The sequence below is a fragment of the Mus musculus genome, chromosome 10, assembly GCF_000001635.26.
Source record: "Mus musculus strain C57BL/6J chromosome 10, GRCm38.p6 C57BL/6J".
NCBI classification, from domain to species: domain Eukaryota; kingdom Metazoa; phylum Chordata; class Mammalia; order Rodentia; family Muridae; genus Mus; species Mus musculus.
Window position 1 is genome coordinate 94,198,180 of NC_000076.6, and position 27,939 is coordinate 94,226,118.

Sequence of the window (27,939 nt, forward strand, 5' to 3'; positions counted from 1 at the left end):
CTCTTGCCAAGGACCTGGGTTTGATCTTAGCCTACCTTGCAAGCGTGAGAAAAGAAGTTACAGCTCAGAGCCCATGTAGAAAATTCGGGTATGGTGGCACCTTTGTAGACTCAGTTCCAGGGATGTGGAGGCAGGTGTATTCCCGAGGTTCGCAATCTGGCCAGCCTTGTCGACTTGACACTTAACTATTTTTAATCTTTAATTTTATTAATCCTAGTTTCTTCTTTCTTTTCTTTTCTTTTTCTTTTTTATGGCTAGGGGTTTGCCAGTATTGTTTATTTATTTTATTATTTTGTAAAGCACTAACTCTGTGATGAAGTCTACCTAGTGTCTGTGCTTACACCTTGCAACAATAAAATAACAAATCCTTCAGGTATTTTACTTAATCTTATTCTTTGCAATTCTTCATCACTCATCTACCAGCATACCGACGCTTAATGAATTCAAAATCATACGCACTCTGTATTAAATGTACAATACCGCTGTGGGGTCAGTAATGCATTTCTTAGCTTCTAGTGCTATAAGGAATTTTTGGAATGTGCGTCATCGTTGTCTGGAGGAAGAAACTTATTTCGACAGGAGAAACTCCCATCTGGGAAAGCTTTGCTTGGCGTACTTCTCCCCGCAGGGTCGCTTTCTGGGTACAGCCTCCGAAAACATTAATTTCACCTTTAGGAAGACACCAACCTGTACTGTAAAACCCCAGATAATCCTCCCTGCGCGACCTCCAGCTCTGCGCCTGCGTAGAACGACCTCCGCGGCCGGTTGACGAGCAGGAACCTCCAAACGGTGGCGCCTTGAGTATCTCGTCTTCCGCCCGGCGGGTTTTACCCGAACACGGAAGGGGCGGACCATGCAGATGAGAATGGAGCTGGTGGAGGTCCTGAAGCGCGGCGTGCAGCAGGTCACCGGCCACGGCGGCCTGCGGGGCCTCCTACGGGTTTTCTTCAGGTAGGAGGCCAGGGCTAGACCCTGGGTCTCTGGGGACGCACCTCCGCTGGCTGCTTTCCTGGAAAGGAGCTCAGATTAGATCACTTTGGAGGTCCAGGGATCCGGTCAAGGACAAGTTCAGTCCCAAGAGTTGAGTTCCTTGGACTGAGACGTCTCTGGGCCCTACTCAGCCCCTAGTGGCGGAGCTGTGACGCAGGTGCTAGGGTAGCCGGGATGCTCCGGGCTCGAGTCCTGGGGTGTAATGAGGCTTAGCATAGCAACCCCTCTACCCCTCACGGTGACCTTGGGCAAGTTTTCCTCTGCACTGTGTACAGTAAGAAGTTGAAGGTGGCGATCATGCTAGTCCCGATTAGCCCCATAAATCGCAGCAAATCCGGAGGACCAGTGAATAATCCAGGGGACACTCGTAATACGAAGATGATGAAGTACTTTGACTGCCTGAAGGTTTTGCTAACTTAGTGTCTCAGGGTGCACGTATCTACATACGTGGACCGTAGCTGGAAAGTAGTGTTTTATATGCAATCTAAGCACATCAGTTGTTTGGTTGATTACCCCCCCCACACACACACACCTGTCTGCATGCTGCTGGGACAACACAGGAGACTCCAGAGCTCTTTGCCAGAAAGTTAATTCGTGAGCGTTGAGTGGCAAGAGCCTTCGGCTGAAGGCTAGAGGTGTACAAGCAGCGAGCATCCCCCGTAGCATCTCGTTCTTGTGTCGATGCAGAAACAGTCGGTGGTACGGTCTGTTTCTGGGTTTGTCTTGAACAGTGTGAATCATTCTGAGATGCCTTTTTTTTCCTCTGTGTACTTCTTAAAGGGCAAATGATATAAGGATTGGTACACTGGTGGGAGAAGACAAATATGGAAATAAATACTACGAAGACAACAAGCAATTTTTTGGTGAGTGCAGTATTTTCTTTTTCTTTTATTTTTTTAAGATTTATTTTATTATTATATGTAAGTACACTGTAGCTGTCTTCAGACACCCCTGAAGAGGGTGTCAGATCTTGTTACAAATGGTTGTGAGCCACCATGTGGTTGCTGGGGTTTGAACTCAGGACCTCTGGAAGAGCAGTCGGTGCTCTTAACCGCTGAGCCATCTCTCCAGCCCAGTATTTATAGATTTTGTGTGTGTGTGTGTGTGTGTGTGTGTGTGTGTGTGTGTGTGTGTGTGTGTATAAATGGATGGGGTTAGGATTCAGAGTCTAGTTTTGACATCATGCATGAACAGATACTAAGTGACTTGGAACGGAAAACTCAATAGGAAATTTAAAACGTGGGCAGAGGGGATGGCTCAGCCAGTTTGGGCACCTGCCACCATACATAGTGACCTGAAGTACACCCTTCAACGACCCCAGACCTCATCTTTCAGGTGAAGAAGCCAAGCCATCTATCACCTCATACTATTCTGTAGAGGTGTGTAAGCCAGACTTATGTGGCTGCAAGTTGGTGCCCCAGACGTTTGCATCTTATTCTGTAACATTTTCTTTTTTTTTTTTTTTTTTTTTTTTTTTTTTTTTTTTTTTTTGAGACAGGGTTTCTCTGTGTAGCCCTGGCTGTCCTGGAACTCACTCTGTAGACCAGGCTGGCCTCGAACTCAGAAATCCGCCTGCCTCTGCCTCCCAAGTGCTGGGACTAAAGGCGTGCACCACCACCGCCCGGCCAACCATAACATTTTAAACACAAACCACAGAACTTTAAGCTTTGGTCAGATTTTAAGTAATCTGAGCTGGAGCATCGTGGCTCCTGTGGTCCAAGTACTCTGAAGGCAGGGGCAAGAGAATTGCCAAAGGTCTGAGGCTAGCCAGGATAGCCTGGACTGCATAGAAACCCTATCAAACAAAACCCCAAAAACAGGTTTTCATAGATGACGCAGCCAAACCTTGAGGAAATGTCTTCGCCAAAGAGACTTGATCATATGACAGAAATGGCAACAGAGCCCCAGGGAGATATTCTTTCTACTCAGTATTTTGTTGTTAGGAATTAAAGTAACTTTCCTTCTCCCTCTTCTTTCTTCTCGTCTCACACTAAAATATAAGTACCTTTATTTTTGCTAATTGTTAGAATGATAGGTAGTATTGAAAATATTAAAATTTGTCATATAAAATAAAGAGTGAAAGCTGAGGTGAGAATATCAAGTGGTTCGGTGACCGGGAACTGTCCTTGTCGGCCCTAGGTTCAGGGATAAAAAGAAAAGGAGAGAACGTAGGAAGCGCCTTCTGTTGTGACTTTATTATTATTTTCTTTCTAGAAGGTTTTAATCACATGTACTTAAATGTGTTTTCATGCGTGGCTGTTTGAGTGCCGGGGTGCACGTGTGTCAGAGAACAACATGTGGGAGTCAGTTCTCTCCTTCCATAGTATAGGATGCAGGGATTGAACTCAGGCCCTCACACTTAGCCACAAGCCCCTTTACCTGCGGCCATCTCACTGGCCCCTGTAATTTTACTTGTATTTTAATACTGCGACTTATGCATGTTTTAAAGGCTTGAATGAGGGCCAGAGAGACAACTCTGTGATTAAGAGCTCTGGCTGCTCTTGCAGAGCCTTGGGTTCAGTTCATAGCACCCACCTGGCAGCTCACAGCTCTCTGGAACTCCAGTTCCAGGGGAATCTGATGCCTTCTTCTGGCCTCCACGGGTACCAGGCACACATGGGGTGCACATACGTACATACGTACTCAGGCAAAACACATACAATTTTTAAAAAGAATTTTTAAAAAATAAATACATAGTCTAAAAACAAATTCCTAGAAGTGGAGTTGCCAAGTGTGAACATGAACTTTCAACATAAAAATTATCTATTTATTTTATTTATATAATATTAATTACTTTATTTTATGGGTTTTGCCTGTGTGTATGTCCATGTGCCACATGCCTGCCTGCTGTCCATGGAGACATCAGGTCTCCTTGAATTGAAATTGCAAATGACTTGTGTATAACTGACCTGTTGGATTGCAGTTCATGTTTAGTTATCCATTCTTCTGCTTTTCTGTGATATGTGTTTTCTGTGCCACTCAGTCTGCTCTGGAATTCAGCTGTCCTGTCAATGGGTCTATGAGCTTTTGGGGTGTATGTGTGTGTATTTGTATACTATATTGGAGGTATGTGTGTATGTAGTATATGCTATGTATAGTATGTGTGTGTACTACGTTGGGTACATGTTTGTGTTTAATATGTGATGTGTATGTAGTATGTGCTATGTGTAGTATGTGTGTACAATATTGGTATATGTGTGTAATATGTGATCTGTGTAGTGTACGTGTACACAATGTTGAGTGTATATGTGTAGTATGGTGTGTGTGTGTGTGTGTGTGTGTGTGTGTGTGTGTGTGTGTGTGTTTGTAGTATGTGGACTGTGTGGGTGTGTAGGCCAGAGGACAACCTTGGGTATTGTGTCTCAGGTCCCATTCACCTTTTTTCCTTCCACTGGCCTGGAATTCACCAAGTAGGCTGGGCTGGCCCAGCCAGTTTGCCCTAGGGATCCACCTGCCTCTGCCTGAGTTGGTGTTACCCACTGCCATGCCTGGCATCCATCTATTTCTTTTCATTTAATGTGAGCTCTGGGGATCAAGCTCCAGTCCTTGTGCTTGCGAGGTAAGCACTTTCGGGACTAGTTCTCTTTCCACCTTGGGAACAGTTTTGGAAATAGTAGGTAGGTTACCCAGCTCATTTCACAGAGAGCTGATAAATAGTAAGGCAGCCATAGTGTTTTGATGCCGTGAACTGTCCTCTTAACTAACCACCATTTATAATAGTCACCATTACATAAGACTCAAATATTTCCAAAGGACCACAGTGTTCCTTATGGATGCAGTTTATTTAGAAACCCAGAATTAATGTGTGCTGTTGTGAGTACGTTTTTGCTCTGGTTCCTGGAGAACTTTCTTTTCTGGGAATTCCCTAAGCAGAGGGGGCCAAGCGTGCCTCCTCGTGCTCATTCTGGGTCAGACGTCGGGGAGAAGCAAGGGTTCTCCACTGTGAAAAGGTTGTGAGCCCAACCCTAGCTCCATCCCTGCTCTGTGATGCAGCTGGCTTCATGGTACAGCAGGATGTCATCCCTCGGACACACTGTTATGTTAGAACAAAATGATACAGTCTTTCCGGTTTTATGTGCGTACACTTCAGAAACTATCTTCTCCCTCCTCCCACTCAGGCCGCCACCGATGGGTCATCTACACCACCGAGATGAACGGCAAAAACACATTCTGGGATGTGGATGGAAGCATGGTGCCTCCTGAGTGGTAAGCGAAGTCAACGGGGTATAGGACAGGCAGTATTCACTTCACAGTAGAGGAAAGGTACTCACAGTGAGAGAGTCTGCTTCAGGTCGCAGGGGTCTTAAGTTACTCCACAGCTGCCGTGCCTTGAGCCACAATCACTCCTTTTCTCATACTCTGTGAGTCAGGGGCTCTAAGCAAAGCAAGATGGCTGTCTCTGCCCTGCGAGACAGAATCTTAGACTCATCTGAAGACATGTTCTCTAAGCAGGCGGCAGCTGATGCTAGTGGCAGAGGCTGTAGTCGAAATGCCTTCACACCTGTGGTTCTTCAGGTGCAAGCTCGAGAAAAAACAAGCAGAAGCCTCGTGGTCCTGAAGCTGATCTTAGAAATCCTTCTCACTTCTGTCTTCTGTGCACTGAAAGTGCTGCCCCTGTTCAGCCTGAAGGCATGTTAAATGACATAGTGTGTGTGTGTGTGTGTGTGTGTGTGTGTGTGTGTGTGTGTGTGCGCGTGCGTGCGTGCGTGCGTGCGTGCGTGCGTGTGTGTGTGTGTGTGTGTGTGTGTGTGTGTGTGTGTGAGAGAGAGAGAGAATGATGGTGTGGTAATGGGAACACAGCGTGCCACCATACCACCTATGTGAGTGAAGGGGAAGACACACAGAAATCTGGCCCTGCATGTCTCTAGCACTTTGCCTTCAGGCATTTCTCCCTACTTCTTTAGGACTTGGTTTTCTCGTACATAACGATAGCCTCAAGTCTCTAAAACCTTGGGTTTCAAAATATACATGTTTTGAAACCAGAACAAAATATTAAATGCTGTCACTTAAGCAAATTTATATAAAGTATTTTAGAGCCAAAGTATTTATATCTTTTTCTTTTCTTCCCCCCCCACCCCGATTCTTGAAATAACAAACTCTGAAAGTCCATATCAGTTGGTCTAGAAGTTTTCATTTAAGAAAATTCAGATATAATTTGCTAAACACATGAAACTCAAGAAGAATGAAGACTGAAGTGTGGACACTATGCCCCTCCTTAGATTTGGGAACAAAACACCCATGGAAGGAGTTACAGAGACGGAGTTTGGAGCTGAGATGAAAGGATGGACCATGTAGAGACTGCCATATCCAGGGATCCACCCCATAATCAGCATCCAAACGCTGACACCATTGCATACACTAGCAAGATTTTATTGAAAGGACGCAGATGTAGCTGTCTCTTGTGAGACTATGCCGGGGCCCAGCAAACACAGAAGTGGATGCTCACAGTCAGCTAATGGATGGATCATAGGGCTCCCAATGGAGGAGCTAGAGAAAGTAGCCAAGGAGCTAAAGGGATCTGCAACCCTATAGGTGGAACAACATTATGAGCTAACCAGTACCCCGGAGCTCTTGACTCTAGCTGCATATATATCAAAAGATGGCCTAGTCGGCCATCACTGGAAAGAGAGGCCCATTGGACTTGCAAACTTTATATGCCCCAGTACAGGGGAACACCAGGGCCAAAAAGGGGGAGTGGGTGGGCAGGGGAGTGGGGGTGGGTGGATATGGGGGACTTTTGGTATAGCATTGGAAATGTAAATGAGTTAAATACCTAATAAAAAATGGAAAAAAAAAAAAAAAAAAAGAAAATTCAGAAACTAAAAACACAGCTAGAAGTTGCTTGTGTGAGCTTGGAATCCTGTCTACTTAGGAAGTTGTGGCAAGGAAGAGCACCAGCCTGGGCAGGAGGCTGGGAGATGGCTCAACTGGCCGAGCGCTCACCCAGCACGAGGCCTTGATTTCAGTTCCTAGTCTTGTGAAACAAACAGCAGTAAATAAATCCCTAGGAATCAATGCAGAGCATCAATAGCTGTGATGTCCTATTTCAGTTAACCTGGTCACTAGCACAGTTGGGGGAAGGGGCAGCTGTTGAAGAGGAACTGGGGTAACTACACAGTACACTCTTTAATTCTAAAGTCTCCTGGAAACCAGGAATGTGGTGTTAATGGGTGAAATGCACGGTGAGACAGGGAGTGCTGGGGCCTGCCATGAGCTGGCAACGCAGACTCCGCCAGGAGAGCCACAGCCCCACTCTGCTTTGCCACTCAGTGAGAATCCCACCAAGGCTTTCCAGATAGTAATTTTCTAAAGGAGTATATTTACTTGTATTTCATTGTGTCGGTTCTTGGTTTTCTAATATTAACTTTTTGTAGCCATTTAAGTATACCCAGTAAAATGTTCCATGGTGATGGAAATGATCTACGTCTGCACAGCCTAGTACAGCAGGCACATCTGGCCCAAGCACTCTGCAATCTGGGTGATACAACTAAGACTCTTCTTCCTCTTTGAACAGGGTTCATTCTGTAACCTAGGCTGGGCCGGCGCTCATGGTAATCCTCCTGCCTCAGCTTTCAGAGTACTAAGATTACAGATTTGAGTTTACCTTTTATTCATATACCCAGCCATTTATTTTACTAAAATTAAATAGGCTGTGTGATTGGGCATGCAGTTTTCAAAAATGCTGTTGGGCAAGGGAAACAAGCTTCCAACATCTGTTCCTCGTAAGTAGCCTGTCACCTGGCCAGTCCTTGAGCTCCCTGGGAGCACAGAACTTTTGCAGGAAGTTACCGGTTCTTCTTAGCGGTAAGCAGCAGTGGCTTGGAGGTGGCGCCTCCTGGCTTGCTGTGATGCTGTAAGAGGAATAAGCCAATGATCTCTGTGCTGGGAGATTGATTAGGGCATGTCGTCAAGCCTGATGCCCCGTCAGGGGCATGAAGTTCAGTCCAGGCAGAAGGAAACTAAAGAGCCCTGGGATCAGACCTGTCTGCTGTAGTAGTTTTGCTAGATGATAAAACTTGAATGGACCTGAAGCCTACAGGACAGTAGTTGGAAATCCATTGAAAGTCAGTCTAAAAGGCTGGAGTGTAATGAGGAGGGTGTATTCCTGAGACAGGCTGTGAGCTAGGCCTCTTGGGCCAGTTAGCTAAGAGGTGAATTCAAGGGAAAGGTATTGAAGGAAATTGAAAGCGGATACATAGTAACTGAGAACCTTAGGAGAGCCAAGCTGACTTAGGCTGATACAGGCAAAGCTTCAGTTGTCTCAGTATTGGACCAAACCAGCCATGGCACTGTGTAAGACAAAGTCCATGACTTCGCTCTTCCTGCAAAGGCAGAGAGAGATGCGGAAGCCAGGGGGAAATGTTGAAAGCCAGCAGGGGTTGCTTTATGAAGTTTAAGGAAAGAAGGCATTTCTGTGATATAACAGTCACTGTGACACAGCAGGTACCAGCGTAGAAGCTGCAGCAAATTATCTAGGACATGCAGCTGAAATCACTGGTGACGTTGGCTGTGCCAAATGAGAGTTTTAGTGTGGATGAGCCAGCCTGATATTGGAAAAAGATTCCTCTACACAGGAGTTTCATAGCTGGGGTTGAGTGAGACATCAATGCCTGGCCTCAGGGTTCAAAGGGTGGCTCCCTTTGTCAAGGCTAATGCAGCTGATGGCTTCAGGTTAAAGTCAGTGCTGTTTGCTGTTCCAAAACCCTGTGCTCTGAGGAATTGTGCTAAGACCTGTGGTCTGTGAGTGGAATGCGAGAGCAGAGGCAGCAGCACTGCTGTGTACAACTGACTGACTTTTGTCACTGTGGAGGCTAACTGCTCACAAGAGAAGATCCTTCCCAGTATTGCCACTGACTGACAACACTTACTGAACGCTCCGAGGGAGATGAACAAGGAAATTAATGCTTACAGTCCCACCAACACACATCCCTCAATGTAAACCCTGGATCAAGGAGTAATCTGACTTTCAAGACATTATTTACACAATATATCCAGTAGTTATAGCTACTACACCCAAGATTCCTCTGATAGACAGGAGCAGTTAATTGAAAACCTAGGAAGGAGTCTCCATTCAGAATCGCTGAGAACAGTTATGAGTCATGGGAGGATGTAAATCATCAGCATTGACTCCAGCCCTCATGAGTGGCCTTGAGGGGTTCAGGACCCCAGAGGGAGCCGTAACTAAAGGTGTGGTCCAACGAGCAAGAGACTAGAATTAGAGGTAGAGCCTGAGATGCTGCTCTGACTCCATTCTAAAGTGTTCCTGGATACAGAGATGCTTATGGGTTGAGCAAGAGGGGGATCTTTTGAGATAGTGTATCCTGGTGATGATGCTGTGAACATTGCTGAGATAATAGCAAAAGAGATAGGTTTTTGCATCTACATAGTTGATACTGCGGTAGCATGGTTTGAGAGGGATGGGTCTTCCGAGGGTAAATACTATCAAACAGAACCAGATACTACGTGAACATTCCTTATGGAGGACTCAATGACATGGCAAACTTTGGTGTCATTTTTGTGTTCTTTTAAGAAAATGCCAGGAGCTAGAGAGATGACCAGATGGGTAAAGTACTCCTTGTACGAGCCTGAGGAGCCGAGTTTGGATCCCCAGCACATACACAGGAAGCCCAGTGTGTGGCTGCCCCATCTTCCCAGCATGGGAACTCAGAGTCAAGAAAGTCCCAGAGCCTGCTGGCCAGCCAGCGTAGCTCAGGTTCAGTGAGACCTGATCTCAGAAGCTAAGAGAGTGAGTTTAAGATAAAGCTTTATATCAACTGCTGGTCTCCACATGTACTGCCATGGGCACATGCACCAGCATACACGTTCATGTGCGTGTACACAGACACAGGAAAAGGACAAGACATTGCCAGGCTAGAGGTAGAGTCCCTACAGAAGAGACAAGACTTCAACAGCAAAGTGACTCAAGATGGCTAGTAACTTTCAGCAATAACTTATTATAAATTAGGGTATATCTAGTTTGGGAACATACTGCTGCATATGGACTAGAGGCCAGCATCGTGGAAGCTTAATTTTTTCATACATAAGACTATGAAGACCAGAAGGCTTCTTGTGACTCACTGTCACTTTCCTTACCGTGCTGCAGAACCCACACTATCTCAGGACATTCCTTTAGTGGTTTTATATTCCCCATCTTGTTTCCTGCCTAACACCACACATTACAGTCCCATCTCCCATGGTCCACATCAGTGTCTTTTCCTCACTCTACCTGCTGGGTAACTCTTGGTATGGAACTAAGCAAGTGCTTCTGTGCCAGTCCCATAGACTCCCCTCCCGTGTGAGCATACAGAGCGATGAGTTTCACTGTGGTATCCTCATACGTATCTGTAAAACTGCCATAGTTTCCTTCTCAGTGTGACCTCACTTCATGGCTTTTGTATTCTGGTTGCTATGTGGATTCAGGGAAGATGCTGAGGCTTTAGGCTAATGCCTCAGGGCAGCTGCTGTGCATATTAGTTGTCTGGGAGGCAGCAGTAACTGCTAGAGCAGCAGCCAGTAATACAAGCTACATCTTAGGGTTGTATTAGCTGCCAGTCACGAAGCACAAGTTACCAAGCAGCCTAACATGGCAAACAGTGGCTCGCACTCTTGGTTAGCAGTTGGGTGTTTCCCCTGAGCACCTCTGACCCAGGCCTTCCCAGAGCTGTAGTCTTCGCTTGGGAAGGCTATACTGCACAGTGATTGGGGGTCCTTTTACACAGGAATAACTCAAGACCTAAGAGCCAACAGCTGGAGAAAACAAGTCCTCTCTAGGTAGAAGCCAGGCTTGTTAGGAGTAAGCAACCCCCCCACCAGCCCCCCAACAATGTGCATTGCCCAAGGGGCAGATCCAGAGAAGAGGCCTGGAGCAGTGAGGCAAGTCAGCCCTTTTGCCCCTAGGTTGCTTTCTCACTGGAAACAAAACTAAGACATAGGTAAAACTTTTAAATTAAAGGGAAAAAGAAATGTTCACTAAGGAGCTGGTATGTGGTGAGGCATATATGTAGTGCTAGTGATCCATAGGCTGAGAGAAGCATAGAAAGTTCCAGGCCAGCCTATACTATGTTGCAAGACTTTGTCTCAAACAACAACAACAAAATTCTGTTCTGATCATTTGCTCATTTTAAAATTTTGTTGTTGTTGTGTCTTTTATTTTGAGGTCTTTGATCTGGGTTACTGGAAGTAGAGTTACCAAGGTAGGAAAGACAGAGAAGGCTTGGTAGTCAGGAGTTCTCTTTTGTAGACACAGTTGGGTCTGGAGAGTGACAGCTGAGAGCACTCATCGGCAGTCAGGATAGAAATTGATGCTAGACACAGGAATTCCCTGGGATTTTAATTTTAGCTAGTGTACTGTGTAATTTAAAAGAAGACGACCTTCCGTGCCACACCTTGCTTGCTGCTCTGGAGACCAGGTAAGAATATTCTGTCTGGACTGTTAGGAATTGAGTTCCGATTGGTAAGTTGCATATGACTTGGGGGGGAATCATAAATGCCTGCTCTTCAGGTGTGCTTGGGAATAGTGTGTGTTCCCTGTGGGAATGGGAGTTCTGGCACTGAGCCTATGTCTGTAGAGATGTTGGCTGTCGAGGAGCAAGAAGCTTTTAATCACAGGCCAGCTCCTGCACCTGCTGGATACGACACTCATCTCCCTTGAGTGTGTGCTGTGTCGTCTGGGGAGTAAGGGAGCCCAGCTCCTGGATGGCTGAGTGAGCTGTCAGCTGCATGACCGACTGCAGAGCTCGCAGTGAGGAACCTGTGAGGCTGCCCAGCTGCAGGTGGTGGCTCTGTCCTCCGCTCTGAGTCAGCAGCTGCCACTAAGGCCTGTGACAGTCTTGCAGCTTGCTCAGCAGCTGAGTAATGTCACCTGGGGACAGGTTTTCTTCCGAGGCATTAGTAAATTTTGATAGAATCAGAGATCTTTAGTCATCTTGTCAGTTTCCCTTACTCTTCCCTAATCTTGTGGGGTGGCAAGTTCACTTTATGGATCCTGTCTTTGCTTTGTTCCTTTCAGTCTGCCAGTCGCCGTTATGGCCACTCGGTCCACCCGTGGACCTGCAGAAGGGATGTGTGTGCCAGTGTGGCGGATGTCTTGGAAGGACACTGGGCTGCATGGGCCTTGAAAGGAAAATGTTACTGTCTGTTACCCCGCACAGTACTCTGCTCAAAGACTTTCAACTGCTATTCATCTGAGGCCTACTGCACGTCAGGCACTGGCGCTGTGTCCCTGTGAGAAGGGAAGCACACGTGCCCTCCAGGAGTTTACAGCACCTGATGAGTACAACCTGGCAGAGTCATACAATTCTACAATTCTTTACTAAGATTAAAATGTCTTAGTATTTGTATTAGTTTAAATGCTTATATAGAATAATCTCAAAGTATTACTTAAGTAAATGCTACATATTTTATACCACTTTTATCTCTCCTCACTTTTATCGTTAAATTACCCATCATTCCCTAGCTCTTAGCCTGAGCATAGAGTTGCTGACATAAAGACCAAATGAATCATGAGTAGCTACGTAAAACTTGGCAGGGTTGGAGTATTACTGAGTGTGGAGAAGTGGACTGCTGGGTTATTTCATGCAAGTAGGATAAAGTCATTGTTGTCTCTTGTATCAGTAGAAGTAGATTTACTGTTTTTGATTTGACGTGTTGGAACCCTGACTTGCTTAAAAATTGTAGTTTAATGGCTTGCTTGGATTTTTCTCTGCAGCATATATGCCATGCCTCCACTTGGTGGCACCTTCTGTTCACTTATAGCTAACATGTCTTTTTCCTCAGTGTAGAGCACTCATGTCTCCTTGTATACTGAAATCAATCTCTCTCTCTCTTTCTCGCTCTCTCTCCCTTCCCTTCTCTCTCTCTCTCTCCCTCCCTCCCTTTCTCCCTCCCTCCCTCCCTTCCTCCCGCTCTCACCCACCCTTCTTCCCTCCTGTTGGCCTGTCTTCTAGTTTTTTTGTTTTTATTGTTGTTAAAGAACAAAGCCATAGACAGGTTTGTGTGGAGGAGGTGGGGTAGGCAGAGGAAAGTCAAGAGTGCTTCATTGGATCAAAGCACTGAGTGAGGCTGTTCACAGACATAGAAAAGATGCAGTGGGTGTGGTGGTCCATGTCTGTATGCTCAGTAGTAGGGAAGTGGAAAAAGAAGAAGAATCAGGAGTTAAAGGCTGGCCTGGACTAAATACCACCAGCCTGGGCTGCAGAGTGCCTTGTACCAGGGAGGTGGGGATTATAGAAGACATAAAGATAGTCAGACAGGTGGGCGGGCTGGGAGAAGGAGATGTAAATAGTGGTGGGTGGCTCGGGGTAGAGCATTCGTGTTCCCTGCACAGAGCCCTGGCTTCATTCTGGAACTCCACAAAGACACAAAACAAAGCAAAGCCTGATTGTGAGGTGTGACTGTTAGAGAAACCTTGGTAATCCAGAGGCACACAGTGCAACCAGAAATACACTCTGAATTCCTTGGCTTTTGAACGGACACCCTTAGGATTCCCCTCACCTGGTCCACGGATATAGGTCGGCTTTTTTAGAAAAGGAATATGTTCTTTTTGAGAGATGAGATCATGTTGTGTTGCCTAGTTTGGATCTGAACTGGTAGGTTCATGGGATCCTCCTGCTTCAGCCTCCTGTGTAGCTGCTACCTCTGTCCCCTAAGAATCCCAGTGGAGAGAAGAGATGTTAGTTTACTGTCACATCCTCTGTAGAAGAACATTTGTGGTTATAAATAATAAGCATTTGTATTTGTGACATATGCAAGTGATTTGTGGTTTCCTCCCCCATTCACAGACACTTCCTGCGTCTCAGCAACATTCTGCCTGTTAGTCAGTGTTCCCCTAGCTGGGGGCTGTTGTACAATGGCAATTTGTATTTAAAATTAACATCCCATTTATTGCAGCTGTAAATCTTAAACTGTAGTTCTTCTTAAGCCTCGAGGCTTAGCTCATAAGCAGAATAACAAGATTAGTAAATTGAATACTTTCTGCATAAAAATAAAGAATAATCATTTTCTTTTGTTCCTTGATGAATGTTTGATAAACTCTAATGGAAAGGATTAAATTCTCCTAAACAGTTATATCTATTTACAAATTTAGTTCATTACATTATTTTAAGCATTTTAGTTAGGTTACATCTATAAATTTAATATATTTAATTTTCCCCAATCCTTCAAATGCCCAGGGAATCGTGTGTCAAGTCACTGTTCGGATCACATAGGCAGTTCTTATTACTCAAGCCAGAACTTAAGGGTCATTTCAACTCATCTAAGATCTGCCAACTACTTTTTCCTGCCTTGCTTCCTTTTAAACTATTATTAATGTGTCGCCCTCATCATTAACTGTTCTGTTTTCATACTTGTGTCATTGATAACATGTCCACCCACCGTTTTGTACCCCCTCCCCTGCTCTCTTTTTAAAATTGGGTTCATTATTATTTGTATACAGTGGGGTGCTGTGAGGTAGGGGCTGGGTGAGTGTTACAAGGACTATATGGGACCAGAGAACAAACTGGTGAAGTTGGTTCTCTCCTTCCATCTTTATGTGCATTTTAAGATCCCACTTGGGCCTCAGGCTTTCTGGCAAGGCCTCACCAGCTGAGCCTTCTCTGCAGCCCTGCTGCTTCTCTTTAAACATGGCAAACTGCTACCAGAGACTTCTACTCAAATCCAAGCCACAGGTAACAACAGCCGAAATGGTCTGGTTACATTCTTGACAGCTGCCGCTGCCTGCCTAGTGGGGTATTAGTGGTTGGTTTTGGGTTTTGGTTATTTCCTGTGCTGAGGATTGGATTTAGGGCCTGTGTGTGCCAGTCCAGGACTGTCCCACTGGGGATTAGTCAGCTTCACTCTTGTTCCACTACTGTGCTTTTGTGTTATATTTGGAGGTTTTGCTCATTATTTTGATTGAATTTTCAGAATCAAACCTGGGAGCTTGTGTGTGAGAGACAAGCACTCACGGAGCTCTACCCCAGTCCCCTCTTTTCTTTTTCTGCAATCGCATGCTGGGCCTGTGTTCTTTTCATAGTGAGAAAACAGGTTCCATCTCCTCACTTGGTCCGTAAGGCTCCTATGATCTCTGTGCATTCCGGCCCTGAGCATGGTCCTCCTACATTTCCCTGTGGCCGCTGACTGTCATGTTCTTAAACTGTGAGCACAACTCCATGTGAGCTGTTTGTGTAGGCCGCCATAGCTCACATGCTTTCTTTAGTAAGTGTGGCTTCCCATTCTTCCATCCCATGCTGCTCTGGAGGGATGAGCCCGAGCTCCCTCCCTGCCATCCCCACTGACCCACGCCTCTGCCCAGCATCTTTGTTTTCATTTTCCCTTTTATTGAAAATGGATTTTTCCCCCTCATATAGTGTATCCTGATTACAGTTTCCCTTCTCTCTCCTCCCAGCTCCTCCCTGACCACCCCCTTTCTGTCTCTCATTAGAAAGCAAGCAGGCTTCTAAAGTATAATAATAAAATAGAATAAGATAAAACAGAAACTAACACATCGGAATAGGGCAAGACGAACAAAGAGAAGGAAAAGAGCCCAAGACACAGACACAGAGACCCACTTGTTTGCACACTCCCATAAAAACACCAAACTGGAAGCCATGATATATATGCAAAGGCCAGATTTGTATGTCTGGGTCTGGGTTACCTCACTCAGAATGAGTTTTTAATAGTTAAAAAAAAATGAAATCATGAAATTCTTAGGTAAATGCTTAGCATTTATTGTGGGTTTTTTTGGTTTTGGTTTTTTGGTTTTTTTGGGTTTTTTTGGTTTTTTTGGTTTTTTGGGGGTTTTTTTTTTTGGTTTTTCAAGACAGGGTTTTCTGTATAGCCCTAGCTGTCCTGGAACTCACTCTGTAGACCAGGCTGGCCTCAAACTCAAAAATCCGCCTGCCTCTGCCTCCCAAGTGCTGGGATTAAAGGCGTGCACCACCACGCCCGGCTTATTGTGCATTTTTAATTTCTTGTCTGATTCTTGAAATACTGTCCTAAAAAACTTCCTAGCACATAGTAGCTTATAGATAAATGTTTGTTGAATGAAGATAGATATATTTTCTTTGAAGCAATCACTGTGTTTAGATATAATGATCATTTAAGTACTTAATGCAAAAATGGCACCTCTTTGTGTCTTTTAAAATTATTTTTATTTTAAATGTAAAACTGATCTGTCTGCATATATGTAAGTGCACCTTCTAACTTAGAGGCTAGGAGAGGATGCCGTATTCCCTGGAGTTACAGACAGTGGTGAACCTCCATGTAGGGGCTGGGTATGGGATGGGGTCCTCTGCAGCAGCAAGAGGCACTGTCACCTGCTGAGCCATCTCTCCAGGGCTCCTCCGCCTGGCCTGGAACAACCTGACAGAGATCACCCACCACTGCCACTGCTCCCTGTCCTGGGATAAATGCTCGTACCACTACACCTTGCTCAAAATAGGTCCCCCTTAATGTTTGTTTTCAGACTAGAAAATCATACTAAAAGATTATGTTCTAAGAAACTATAGACTGAATGATTAGATTTTTTTTTCCTACCAGTTCTTATTTTAAAAAATACTGAGTCTGTTATGTAGCCAAGGCTGGCCACCCACTCACCATCATCCTCCTGCTTCAGCCCCCTAAATGCTGGGGTGACAGTGTGTACCGGCAGCTCTGCTTTGATTTTGTTTTTGATACAAAGTTCCATGGAGCCAGGTTGGTCCGAAGCTTGCTATGCAGTACAAAGCTGCACTGGACTAGTAACCCTCTGCCCCCATGCTGGGGTTACAGGCATCCAAACAGGATTCTTATAGTTTCAAAAAAAGGTTAATGGAATTTTCTATACCTGGGGTTTAGAAATAGCCTAGGGTTATTCTTTTAAAACAAATAGCTGTTCTTATTGCCAATGTCCAGAAATTTTAAAAAATCTTTGTTGTAGATTTTCATAGGTTATCATGACTGTGACATATTCTGGATATATTACAAATAGTACACTTCATAAATAGATACTTTCAACATTTCTCTGTGACCAATAGTGAAAGGCATTGCATTGTAGAAATGGCCTAGGAAAGCATTCATTAAGGCAGACTGAGAGAAACTATCTGTCTACCACTAAAACATCTGCGTGCTTTAAAGGAAGCGATGCCGTTTAAATGGTACCATAAGTGAGATGAAATGAGCTGGAAGTCATTAGAATCTATTTATAATTTCAGAGTCATGTCAGAAGACTTGGGTAGGAGTTATAAACCACTTCCCAAATTGGTTTGATAAACGGTATGTCTTTTTAATATGCTTCTTTTTTTCTTATTAAGTAATATGTTTGCTTCAGAAAATAACAAAGGAAATAAACAGCCTATTGTCCCACCAGATGGAAACAATAACTAATAATATTTTGATAACCTGTCATTCTGATCTCCTTTGCTATGTACATAGAACCTTTTGGCTTTACTCTTTAACATATTTAAATTTTAAATTTTATTCATTTTTATGTGCATTTGTGCTCCAGATGCACACAGGTGCTTGCTGAGGCCAGAAGAGAGCATCAGATCACCTGAACTGGTGTCAAACCCACCACACGGGCGCTGGGAACCAAACCTGCTTCCTCTTCAAAAATAATGAGTTCTCTTAGCCACTGACCCATAAATCCAAGTCCAAAATGTCATTTTTAGGGGTGTGGGTGGGTGTTTGCCTGGCAGCCAGATAGCCAGCCATGTGTATGGTGCCTACAGAAGCCAGAATAAAGGGTCAGATCCCTCCTGCTGGGGTGACAGGCAGATGTGAGCTGCGGGGGGGGGGGGGGGGGTGCTAGAGGAACTGAGTTTCCCTGTTTGGACAATCACTCTGTCTGGATGATAATGCTCTGCTGCCCTGGACAAACCATGTAACAAGTCTGTGCTCTAGATCTCCCACTAATCAAAGTGGAGGTATAATCTCCAATTAATTAACTAATTATCCAGTGAATTCGTGGGTTTTTTTTAAATGTTTAGAACAATGCCCATGATTTATAAATGCTGTCTAAGGATTGTTTTAAAAATTAACCAAACAACCTGCTTTTAAACCTTAAAATATGGCAAATGGTTTATCAAGTGATCATCTATATTGTAATTTATAGTGAGAGTTTAGTCTAGTGGCTTCATCGTGCATAACTTAAGAATTCCCTTTTATTCTTGGCTTTGTTCATTCCATTTTCTCACTGCTCTAACTAAAGCAAACATCCTGTACATAGACAGCATTTGGCTCAGGTGTCCTCTTTCCTTGAGGCAGAGTTCCACAGGAAAGAGGACTAAGTAGAGCACACATGGCCTACACAGTTTGGAAGACGCTTTTGTATTTCTGTCAAAGTCCATGTGACTTACACACCTTATGGTTCCAGTGAGTATTTTAAATAAACTATATTTGCTGAGACACTTTAGATGCGTATCATCCCTCAAATACTTGTTTTAGAAGGTTAATTATCTCTTGGTATTTCTAAGCACTTTGACTCTATCTGGAGTGAATTTTTAAGTGTGTAATGGGAAATCTATCTTAATTTCCTTTTTTAAACAAATTCATCTTTGCAGTATGTCGAGACTCTTGCTTTCCCTAATGATGTGACAAGCCAGCCCTTCCTTTGGTTGACTTGCGCCTGCCGTGGCTGGAGTCTTCCTGTCTGCTGTGCTTCTTTGCCGGTCTCTGTACTTTCTGTTTGTGACTTAACATTTGATATCTGCTAATGACAGTCTTCCTGGCCTTTCTCAGCATCCATAGTTGCCTTGGGTGGCCGTCCAGCTGATTTTAGAATGACATCATCAAACTCTGACAGAGAACCTACTGAGGATGTAACTCTGGAGATTTGAGAAGTAGTAATGCCTGTGCTATCAAGCTTGGAGTGGGCTGTCCTGTAAAACCATGTTTGAGTTTTTAAACCCCATGGGGTGGGCAGGGTGAAAATAATCATTATTTAAGATCTTTTTTTCCAATTCTGTTGATACACCAGTACATCTAACTATTGATTTTTCCCTAATGTTATATCTTTTCATAAGAATTCTCTTTTTGGTTTTGTAACTATTCTGCTTTTTGCCAGTATCCTTATTTGTGGTTTTAGGGACTCTGCCAAAGATTCTTTTACTGTTTAGGTAACACCAGTCACCAATTTTGTAGACAAGTCTCTTAGAACGTCAGCATCTATAAGTCATTCAGTGTGACCAATAATTAAAAATACTTTGCAAGTAAAATATTTTGATGTAGAAATCTAAAAGGTAACCATTTACCCCTTTTATTTAATATTCATAGCAAAAATAGAAGGCTTGCGTTATTAGCCTGGCATGCTATAAACAGCTTATTTCTTTGTATCCTGTTGAAACAATTACTGTGTGTGTGTGTGTGTGTGTGTGTGTGTGTGTGTGTGTGTGTGTGTGCGTGCGCGCATGCATGCTTGTTTTGAGTTTTGTTTTTTTGACAGGGTCACACTGTAGACCAGGCTGGCCTCAAAATCATAGAGCTCCATCTGCCTCTGCCTCCTCTGCCTCTGCCTCTGCCCCTCTCTGCCCCTCTCTCTCTGCCCCTCTCTGCCCCCCCTGCCCCTCTCTGCCCCTCTCTGCCCCCTCTGCCCCCCTCTGCCCCCCTCTGCCCCTCTCTGCCCCCCTCTGCCCCTCTCTGCCCCTCTCTCTCTGCCCCTCTCTGCCCCCCCTGCCCCTCTCTGCCCCCCTCTGCCCCTCTCTGCCCCCCCGCCCCTCTCTGCCCCTGCCCCTGCCTCCCCAGTGCTGGGACAAAGGTGCGTACCACACATCCCGCTGACCGCTGCTTACTTATTTCCTGATGCTTACCCATATCCTTGCAAGGATTTCAAATTTTATAAGTTACAATAAAATGATTTTTCTTGCATTTTCTGTGAACTCTTCAATTTCTCACTTAAGTAAGCAAACAGGCATTTGCAAGCTTTGGACTGTGGTTTCATAAATATCACTTTAACCTTCAGCAGTCTCGAAAGCAATTAATTGAAAAAAGGTTTTGTTTATTACTTAGTTTGACTCAGTGAGGTAAAAGTCAACTCTTTGCACCGTGTCTTAAACTCACATAAACCCTTTGGAATGTAACAGGCTTGCTGTGACAGCTCATCTCTCTTCTTAGTACTGACAGAGCCTGTCACACAACCAGCAGCTGGAAGGCTTTCCAGATTTTGTTAACTGGTCCCAGCTTGTGGGCCCCAGCCACTAGAGTAATCCTGTTGCCTTTATACCTTGGTTCTCAACTGAAGGTCGTGACCTCTTTTGGGGTTGAACAACCCTTTTGCAGAGGTCACCTAAGACCATCAGAATACACAGATATTTATATTAAGATTCACAACAGTAGCAAAATTACAGTTAAAATAGCAAACAAAAATAATGTTATGGTTGGGGGTCAGCACATGAGGACCTGTATTAAAGGGACCGCATTAGAGAGGTTGAGAAACACTGCTCTAGAGGATGTGTGATAGAACCAATCCAGCTTGTACAGGCTCCTTCCTTCCTTCCTTCCTTCCTTCCTTCCTTCCTTCCTTCCTTCCTTCCTTCCTTCCTTCCTTCCTCCCTCCCTCCCTCCCTCCCTCCCTCCCTCCCTCCCTCCCTCCCTCCCTTCCTTTCTACTGCGTTTGGCCAGCTGCTCACCTGAGCCATCAGTCACTGCTGGCAGCCGGTCCTACCTAGCAATGTGCTCAGCCTCCTGTTTGCTTGTTGAAGTAAAACCTTTTTCTCTTCTCTTCTCTAGAGCTGCAATTCTAGTGCTGTGGCTCTTTCTCCTCTTAGGGGCTCCTGGGTCTCGAGAGATCTGATGTGACGGCTTCTCCCTCTCCTTCCTCTCCCCATGTCAACTTTCTACTTGGCTTCCTGCTGCTTTTTTGTCTCTGAAACTTGGAGTGCTTTCTTATTACTGGGTTCTTCCATTTCTACTCCATGTTGAGCCAGGTTTTTAAAGGGTGTGTGTGTGCGTGCGCGTGCGTGCGTGCGTGCGTGCGTGCGTGCGTGTGTGCGTGTGTGTGTGTGTGTGTGTGTGTGTGTGTGTGTACATGTATGCTATGCTTGCTGAGGCTGCTCATGGTCTGAGGAGTCAGTCTCTCCTTCCCCATGTGGGCTCCAGGCATTGAACTCAGGCTGTCAGTGAGGTAGTAAGCACCTCTCCCGCTGACCCGTGTCTCTGCCCTGCTTGAAATTTAATTAGATATCCTTTGAAGCCACAATACTCAGGAATTTCAAGCTATGGTTTTATGTATCTGTTTGTTTGTTTGAGACAGGGTTTTGTTATGGTAGCCCAGACTAGTCTGGAATCTCATCCTCCTATTTCTGCCTCACTACTGTAGGATGACCAACAACCGCCATGGCCATGTTCATTTCTAGCCTCCTGAGTAACTGGGAAGCTGTTGTTCATTTTGTTTTACAGTGTTGTTCCAACCCAGGCCGCATCCATGCCCGACCCTCCCTCTATTCCTAAAATCACCCTCCGCTCTGGATGGAAATTGTATTCTTACTCCATTAACATATGGACACTTTCAGAACCCTCCTTATTTTACAATGCCTTCTGAGTCTCAGTACCTTCAATAATGACATATTATGTCTCTTGAGAACTGTCTAAGAAAGTAAAGACAATGGTAAAACAATAGGATGACTATACTCCTTTTAATTTTCTAAAGGTAACAACTAGTTCTTGCTATCCAGTATTGACTGGTTTTCTTGTGTGCTAGGGCAGTTCATTCTAAAAGAAGAATGTAGAGTGTTTTGAGCAACATTGTAACACTTACATAGTTGTGTTGTTATAACTGTGTTTTCATCAGTCTCATTTGAATAGTAAATGTGTGGTTTGCTTACTATAAAAGATAGGGTCTCATGTTGCCCAGGCTGGCCAGGACTCCTGTGTTACCCAGGCTAGCCTGGACTCCTGAGCTCAAGCGTCCTTCACCTGTGGAGCACCACACACACACACACACACACACACACACACACACACACACACACAGGGCTAGAGAACTAGGCAAGTGTTCTTGCACCCAGCTAAGTCCCCAGTCCCATGATTTAGTGTTTTTAATACAAGTTATTTTTTTCTGTGGTGTTCAGCCTCCAGATTGAATTGAAGACCTGTGTAGAAAGCATTTTCTCCAGCAGGACCTTCATGAATTTCAGTCTGAGGCTTTGTGAGGCAGAGTAACCTGCGCATAAGTTCTCACACTGACTTACACTCTTTATAATCGACTCTAGAGTAACATCTTTACATCTAGTCAGGATCCATGGTATACACACACTGTGTTATAATTTCACAGCAGTTTTTTCTGTATTTGTAACACGTAAAATAATGGTGTAACTGAAAAAGGATGGTGCCTTAAATTAGAGAGACTTAGTAAGGATGATGAGGGAGAGCTAGCAGGTGCTGAGTACCTGCCTTCAGTTAGAGACTTAGTAACAGTGATGGGGAAAAGCCAGCAGGTGCTGAGTACCTGCCTTCAGTTAGAGACTTAGTAACAGTGATGGGGAAAAGCCAGCAGGTGCTGAGTGGCTATGAACTCTGCTGCAGTCTGACTTTGACCATAACTCAGATTTCTCCTCTTCAGGCACCGCTGGCTTCACTGCATGACTGACGACCCTCCGACGACTAATCCACCGACTGCTCGTAAATTCATCTGGACAAACCATAAATTCAATGTGTCTGCCACTCCAGAGCAATACGTTCCTTATTCCACCACTAGAAAGAAGATTCATGAATGGGTTCCACCTTCGACACCTTACAAGTGACCGCAGTGAAGACTGTTCCTGCACTTCCAGGCTAGTGCAGGACCATCCTAGCAGCTGACCATGAACTTGATTAAAATTGTTTGACCTAGCAGTGTCTTGTGCGTTCACACCGTCATTCATCCCCTGCAAAGTAGAAGCTCGCACATGAGGGAGGGAGGTGACTGACATAGATCTCTGGGGCGGGGGATGGGAGTGGGGGGTCTGAAGTAAAGTTCCCAGTTCTAGGAAATAGCCCCAGGGGACCTGTTTGTGTTTCATGATCTTCCCCGACTTCCATGGCTGGTTGATAAGGGCAGGCTGCATTCCAACCTGAGCCAGACATTGGTAAGCTTCGTGGAGAGACACAAACACCGAGTGGCAGCCTGGCTCAGACTCTGGTGTGGCTCTGTATGGAGGAGGTTATTGGAGATGTCCTATTTCCTTCCCCACCCCACTCCCCCTTTGGTTTTTTGAGATAGGATTTCTTTATGTGGCTCTGGATGTTTTGGAACTCACTTTGTAGACTAGGCTAGCCTTGAACTCAAAAGATCTACCTGCCTGTGCCTCCCAAGTGCTGGTATTAAAAGGTGTCCACTAAAACCACCTTGCAAGATGTTCTATTTCCTGGGTAATTGTTTGTTTAATCTGTGTTTTCTTCACATTTCAGTCTAATCCTATAGTGTAATCAATAGATAGCATATGCGGATAAAAACTTAAATAAAAACAATAGAGAAACTTGGCAAAAGTTCCCAGGGATGCAAGGGTCTAGGTCATATTGAGCTAGCACCTCTAGGGTAAAGGGCAAATTGCTACATGCCATCTCTTCTACAACAAAAGAGGCATGGCACTGCTGGATGTGGTGGTACATGTCTGTAATCAGTGTAGTGGGAAGGCTGAGGCAGGAGAATTGAATTTAAAGGTAGCCTGGACTATGTAGTTCCAGGCTAGGCCAGCTTGGGTTACACCTAAGATAAAAGCCTGTTTTAAAATGGAAAGTGGGAAAGAGAAGAAGAAAGAGAAAGGAAAACAAAGTGAGAAGGGAGGGAAGAGAGACCCTTGTGTTGTCAGGTTTCTCAGATGGCTTATAATAGATAGACCTGAAAAGCCGGCGATCCAAAATCAGCCTCTACGACAGTGGTTCTCAACCTTCCTAAAACTGCATCCCTTTAGTCCAGTTGATCATGTAGAACATACAGTTCTAGAATTAGTGTGAGCAGTTCCCCTACTCTGTGCCTTAAAATACCCTGTTCCTAGGCAGTGTTCCTACCAGTCTCTTTTTGCCATTGTGGAACATTATTGTCCAATGATCTGACAATGAAAATGGCCAGCCCGAGCCAGGTGGTGCATGCCTTTAACTCCAGGACTTGGGAGGCAGAGGCAGGTGGATCTCTGAGTTTGAGGCCAGCCTGGTCCACAGAGTAAGTTCTAGGACAGTCAGAGCTATACAGAGAAACTTTATCTTGAGAGTGAAATTATAAGGAGAGGAGAAGGAGGAGGAGGGATGCAGGGAAGAAAGAGAAGAGAAAGAGAGAGACAGAGAAAGAAAGAAAAGAAAAAGAAAGGAAGGAAGGGAGAAAGGAAGGAAAGAAAGAAAAGGGAGAAAGAAGGTAGAAAAGGAAGGAAGGAAGAGAGGAAAAAAGAAAGAAGGAAAGAGAAAGGCCATCTTGGTTTGTAGATGTTGAATGATATGCACTGCCAGTTGAAGGGCACTGTTGTTTATCGTAGTTCCTGCCCAGGGATGCCTGGAAGGACAAAGGGCAGATCTCAGTGGGTGGGATTGTAAGTAATGTTCTTTTATCAGGTACTTAGACTTAAAGGACACATGACCAGAGGTCACAATGTATAATCACTCACTGATAGGATGGTCAGAAATTTGAAAAGAGCCATGTTCAAGACTGGTGTGGAAGATTTGGAAGGGCTTTGAAAATAAACCTTGAAGGTCAGACCTAAGATGCTTAGATACAGAACAAAGCATACAGGCTTCCTGAGGTCCCTTCTCTACCTGATCCTCATCTCATTCTTAAGGTCCTGATGGTGGACACAACATGAATGTACTCACTGTCAAGCCTGCATTCGCAGGGCAGTAGGTTCATTTCATTGGACTTCTTCCATTCAGTTGGAATAGGCAGTTATCTCGCCTTATCTCACATAGGCAATTATTCTGCCTTACCCAACATGCCTTAGCCAACACTAAGGTTTAAGGGCTAAGAACATGGTATCAGATGTTCTTCTTTAGATCAAAACTTATAGGATAAATATATATTATAAAAAAAAACATATCAGGTTGGCTTACATCATAGAGGCTGGACAATCCAACAATGGCTGTCTGTACATTGGACACCTAGGAACCTGGTAGCCACTCAGTCCACGAGGCCAGATACATCTGCTGTCTCCTGCTGAAGACCTAGAAAACTGGAAGCCCCTGGTCTTCAGTCCACAAAGGAAGGCTGAAGAAGCAGGAGACAAGGGTGACAGTGGGAACAAAAGAACAGACACCCCCACAAAGAAGTGAAGGCGAACAGGCAGGCAAGACCGCTTCCCCTCTGAGCTGTGTGTGTGTGTGTGTGTGTGTAGGTTACTGTCAGAGGGTGCCACCCACTCCATGGGAGGGGCTTCTCTCCACGAATCCTTCCTGTCCTCACAGAGTTACTAAGTTGTTTGCCCCAGACCTAATCAAGTCAACAGTCAAGGTTAGCCATCACAAGAAAGGACAGTGCCCTTGGCTCAGAAGTCACAGAAAAGAGGCACCAGACCATGTCTGTAGGTACCCACACTTAGATTCACAAGGTGTCCCTGGTGACCTGGTGACTTTTCAGAGCTCTTTCTTCATTTTTCTTGTTTCTTCCTGTGTTACCTGCTATATGTCAGTCTTTCCGTTCCTGCAAGAGCCAACCGATTGCTGTCCTTGGCCTTTGCCCTTACTGTACCTCCTACAACCTGCAATAGTATGAGGTAGCAGGTTTACATCACTTTCTCATTTCTGTCATTGGTGACCTGCTTTACAAACACCGCTTCCTCAGCATGATGTCCGTGTCCATTTAATCTAGCTTCCTCAAGAACTTCCCATTTTAGAAAGATGCGTGTGCTTTCTTGTGCTTACATCATAGCCCCTATTATTCTGTTTAGGGAGACGTGTAAGGAAAACCCTAACAAACCATCTGGGTCCTGAACACAACACTGTCTTAGTTGGGTTTCTATTGCTGTGATAAACGCCATGACCAAAAACAAGTTGGGAAGGAAGGGTGTATTAAGCGTGTATTCCATCTTACAGTTTATACATAGTTCTTCATGAAGGGAAGTCAAGGCAGGAATGCAAGGCAGGAACCCGGAGGCAGGAACTAAAGTAGAAGCCATGAGGATCCACGCTTACGGACTTGTTCTTCATGGCTTGCTCAGCCTGCTTTTCTGTAGCACCCAAGAGTACCAGCCTAGGGTTGGCATCACCTTCAGTGATCTGGGCCCTCCCGCATCAATCATTAACTATGAAGATGCACCACATGCTTTCTCGACTGGGAGTCCTCCTCCCGCAAAGTGCTAGCTTGTGTCGAGTTGACAAAGCCAGTGGCAAGGACACTCGCTGTCTGCCTACTAAGACTCGAAGTGTGTATCCATATGGAAATGAAACATTGATCAGATTCCATAACTGGGTGGGATGAGATAACCACCAAGATAAAAATCATGAGTAGCAAATCCTAAAATCTCGGACAGTCAAAGCTCTTCTAGGGAATCTATTAAAGCATGCATATAGTTCTAAGTAGAAAACCAAAAAAGGTTCTTTGAGCAATTTTGTAGGAGAAAGAAAAGCAATGCCAATTATTGGGGCACAATGCATTTCTGAAAGGGCTGGTGGTTGCTTCAGGAGTTTGCAATCGCTGGCATGAAGAGCTTGTGGAGACCTCTAGACCTTTCCCCCGCACTGCCGTGTTCTTAGATACAGAGAAAGCCTGCTTGTGACATTGGCCTCTGGAATGACTTCAGAGCTCAGCTTGTATGAGTGAGGTTGCCCCTAAGTGTGCAGTTGCCTGGCTACATGCAGCAGCGCTGGCTATAGGGTGGTAATGGCTGGAGACATACACGGGATCTGTGGACATAATAGAATTGAAGAAACCAACACTTGGTCGTCTCTCTGTTTTTCTCGCTCTCTCCCTCTCTCTATAATCCCCTTTGTCTTTCTGTGTGTCTCTCTCTGTTTCTGCCTCTTTCCCTCTCCCTCTCCCTCTCCCCCTCCCCCCCCTCTCCCTCTCCCTCTCTCACAAACACACACACAGAGCAAATCTGTTGGAACAACCTCTTGTCCCAGAGAGAAAGACCTGGGCCATTCTTGGACATTTCACACATTATACACCCCAAAGTGACCTCCTGAAGTTGTGGGCATCTTGGTTCTGAGTCATCCCACCTACCAGATGTGTCCGGTCAGGAATCACTCCTGCATGTGGTTACCACGCCTACTCTCGTATTAATCTCATCCTAAAACCATGACTTCTCCTTGGGACCACACCTCCCCAATTTTCAGTCCCATAGATTAATGGATTTGACTACACTCTCTCTAACTCCCAGAACTTCACACCTCACACCTTACTAGCTTCAGTACTGGGTCCAGAACACCCCAGTGAAACCAAGTCTAGGACTTAAATTGGAAATACAGAAACCAGATGTGTCATGCATGAGACTTAAACCCAGAGAGGATATACCTGGTGTGACCAGAAGGTGGCCCGAGGAGGAGAATGCCAAGGGAGAAGGAGCTTAGAGAAAGAAGAGGAGACATTCCTGAGTTCAGTGGCTGGGGCTGTGCTCTCATGGGTGCCTGAGGAAGTATGCTTCATGGAGACTCTGTAGTATGTGACCCAGTGCATTTCTGCGATTTATATTTCCTTTGAGTCGGGATTATCATAGCTTTCCCACATTTACAAGGGAATGTCCTTACTGGTATAAAATCCTCACAGCATGTATGCACACGCACAGAATCAGCTCTCTAGCAATCAAATCTGGTATCGGCGTTTTCTATCCTTGCTAGATAATCGCTCTGATTACGCAATTTCAGCTTAAACAGTGTATCCTTCCGAATCAGTAGTGTTTTCCAGGCATGTGTTACTAAAAATTGACAAAGAGCTCTGCCCTGATGGCCTAGCTCACGTTGAAATAGCTACATGTGTTCTATGAGGCCTGTGCATGTGCCCTTGAACATGTAGCCAGGGCCTCAGCTTCCTGGGTGTAGAGGTTGTGTTCCATAGCCAGGGCTTCACAGGGCACCAAAGACTGGAAGATTTGCTTGCTTGTA

General features: G+C 45.0%; 1 protein-coding gene across 2 annotated transcripts; it reads left to right on the forward strand.

The window, feature by feature from the left end:
• The first annotated feature begins 855 nt into the window (after positions 1 to 855).
• On the forward strand, positions 856 to 23,261 carry Ndufa12 (NADH:ubiquinone oxidoreductase subunit A12). 2 transcript variants are annotated; one of them, NM_001364691.1, is made up of 4 exons: positions 856 to 951; positions 1,771 to 1,853; positions 5,109 to 5,196; positions 22,487 to 23,261. In NM_001364691.1, coding segments are annotated over exons 1-4 (258 nt in total). In that variant the 5' UTR covers positions 856 to 865; the 3' UTR covers positions 22,488 to 23,261. The 2 variants fall into 2 exon arrangements, with proteins under 2 accessions (NP_001351620.1, NP_079827.3); NM_025551.4 differs by having other exon boundaries at positions 22,502 to 23,261.
• The last annotated feature ends 4,678 nt before the right edge of the window (positions 23,262 to 27,939 follow it).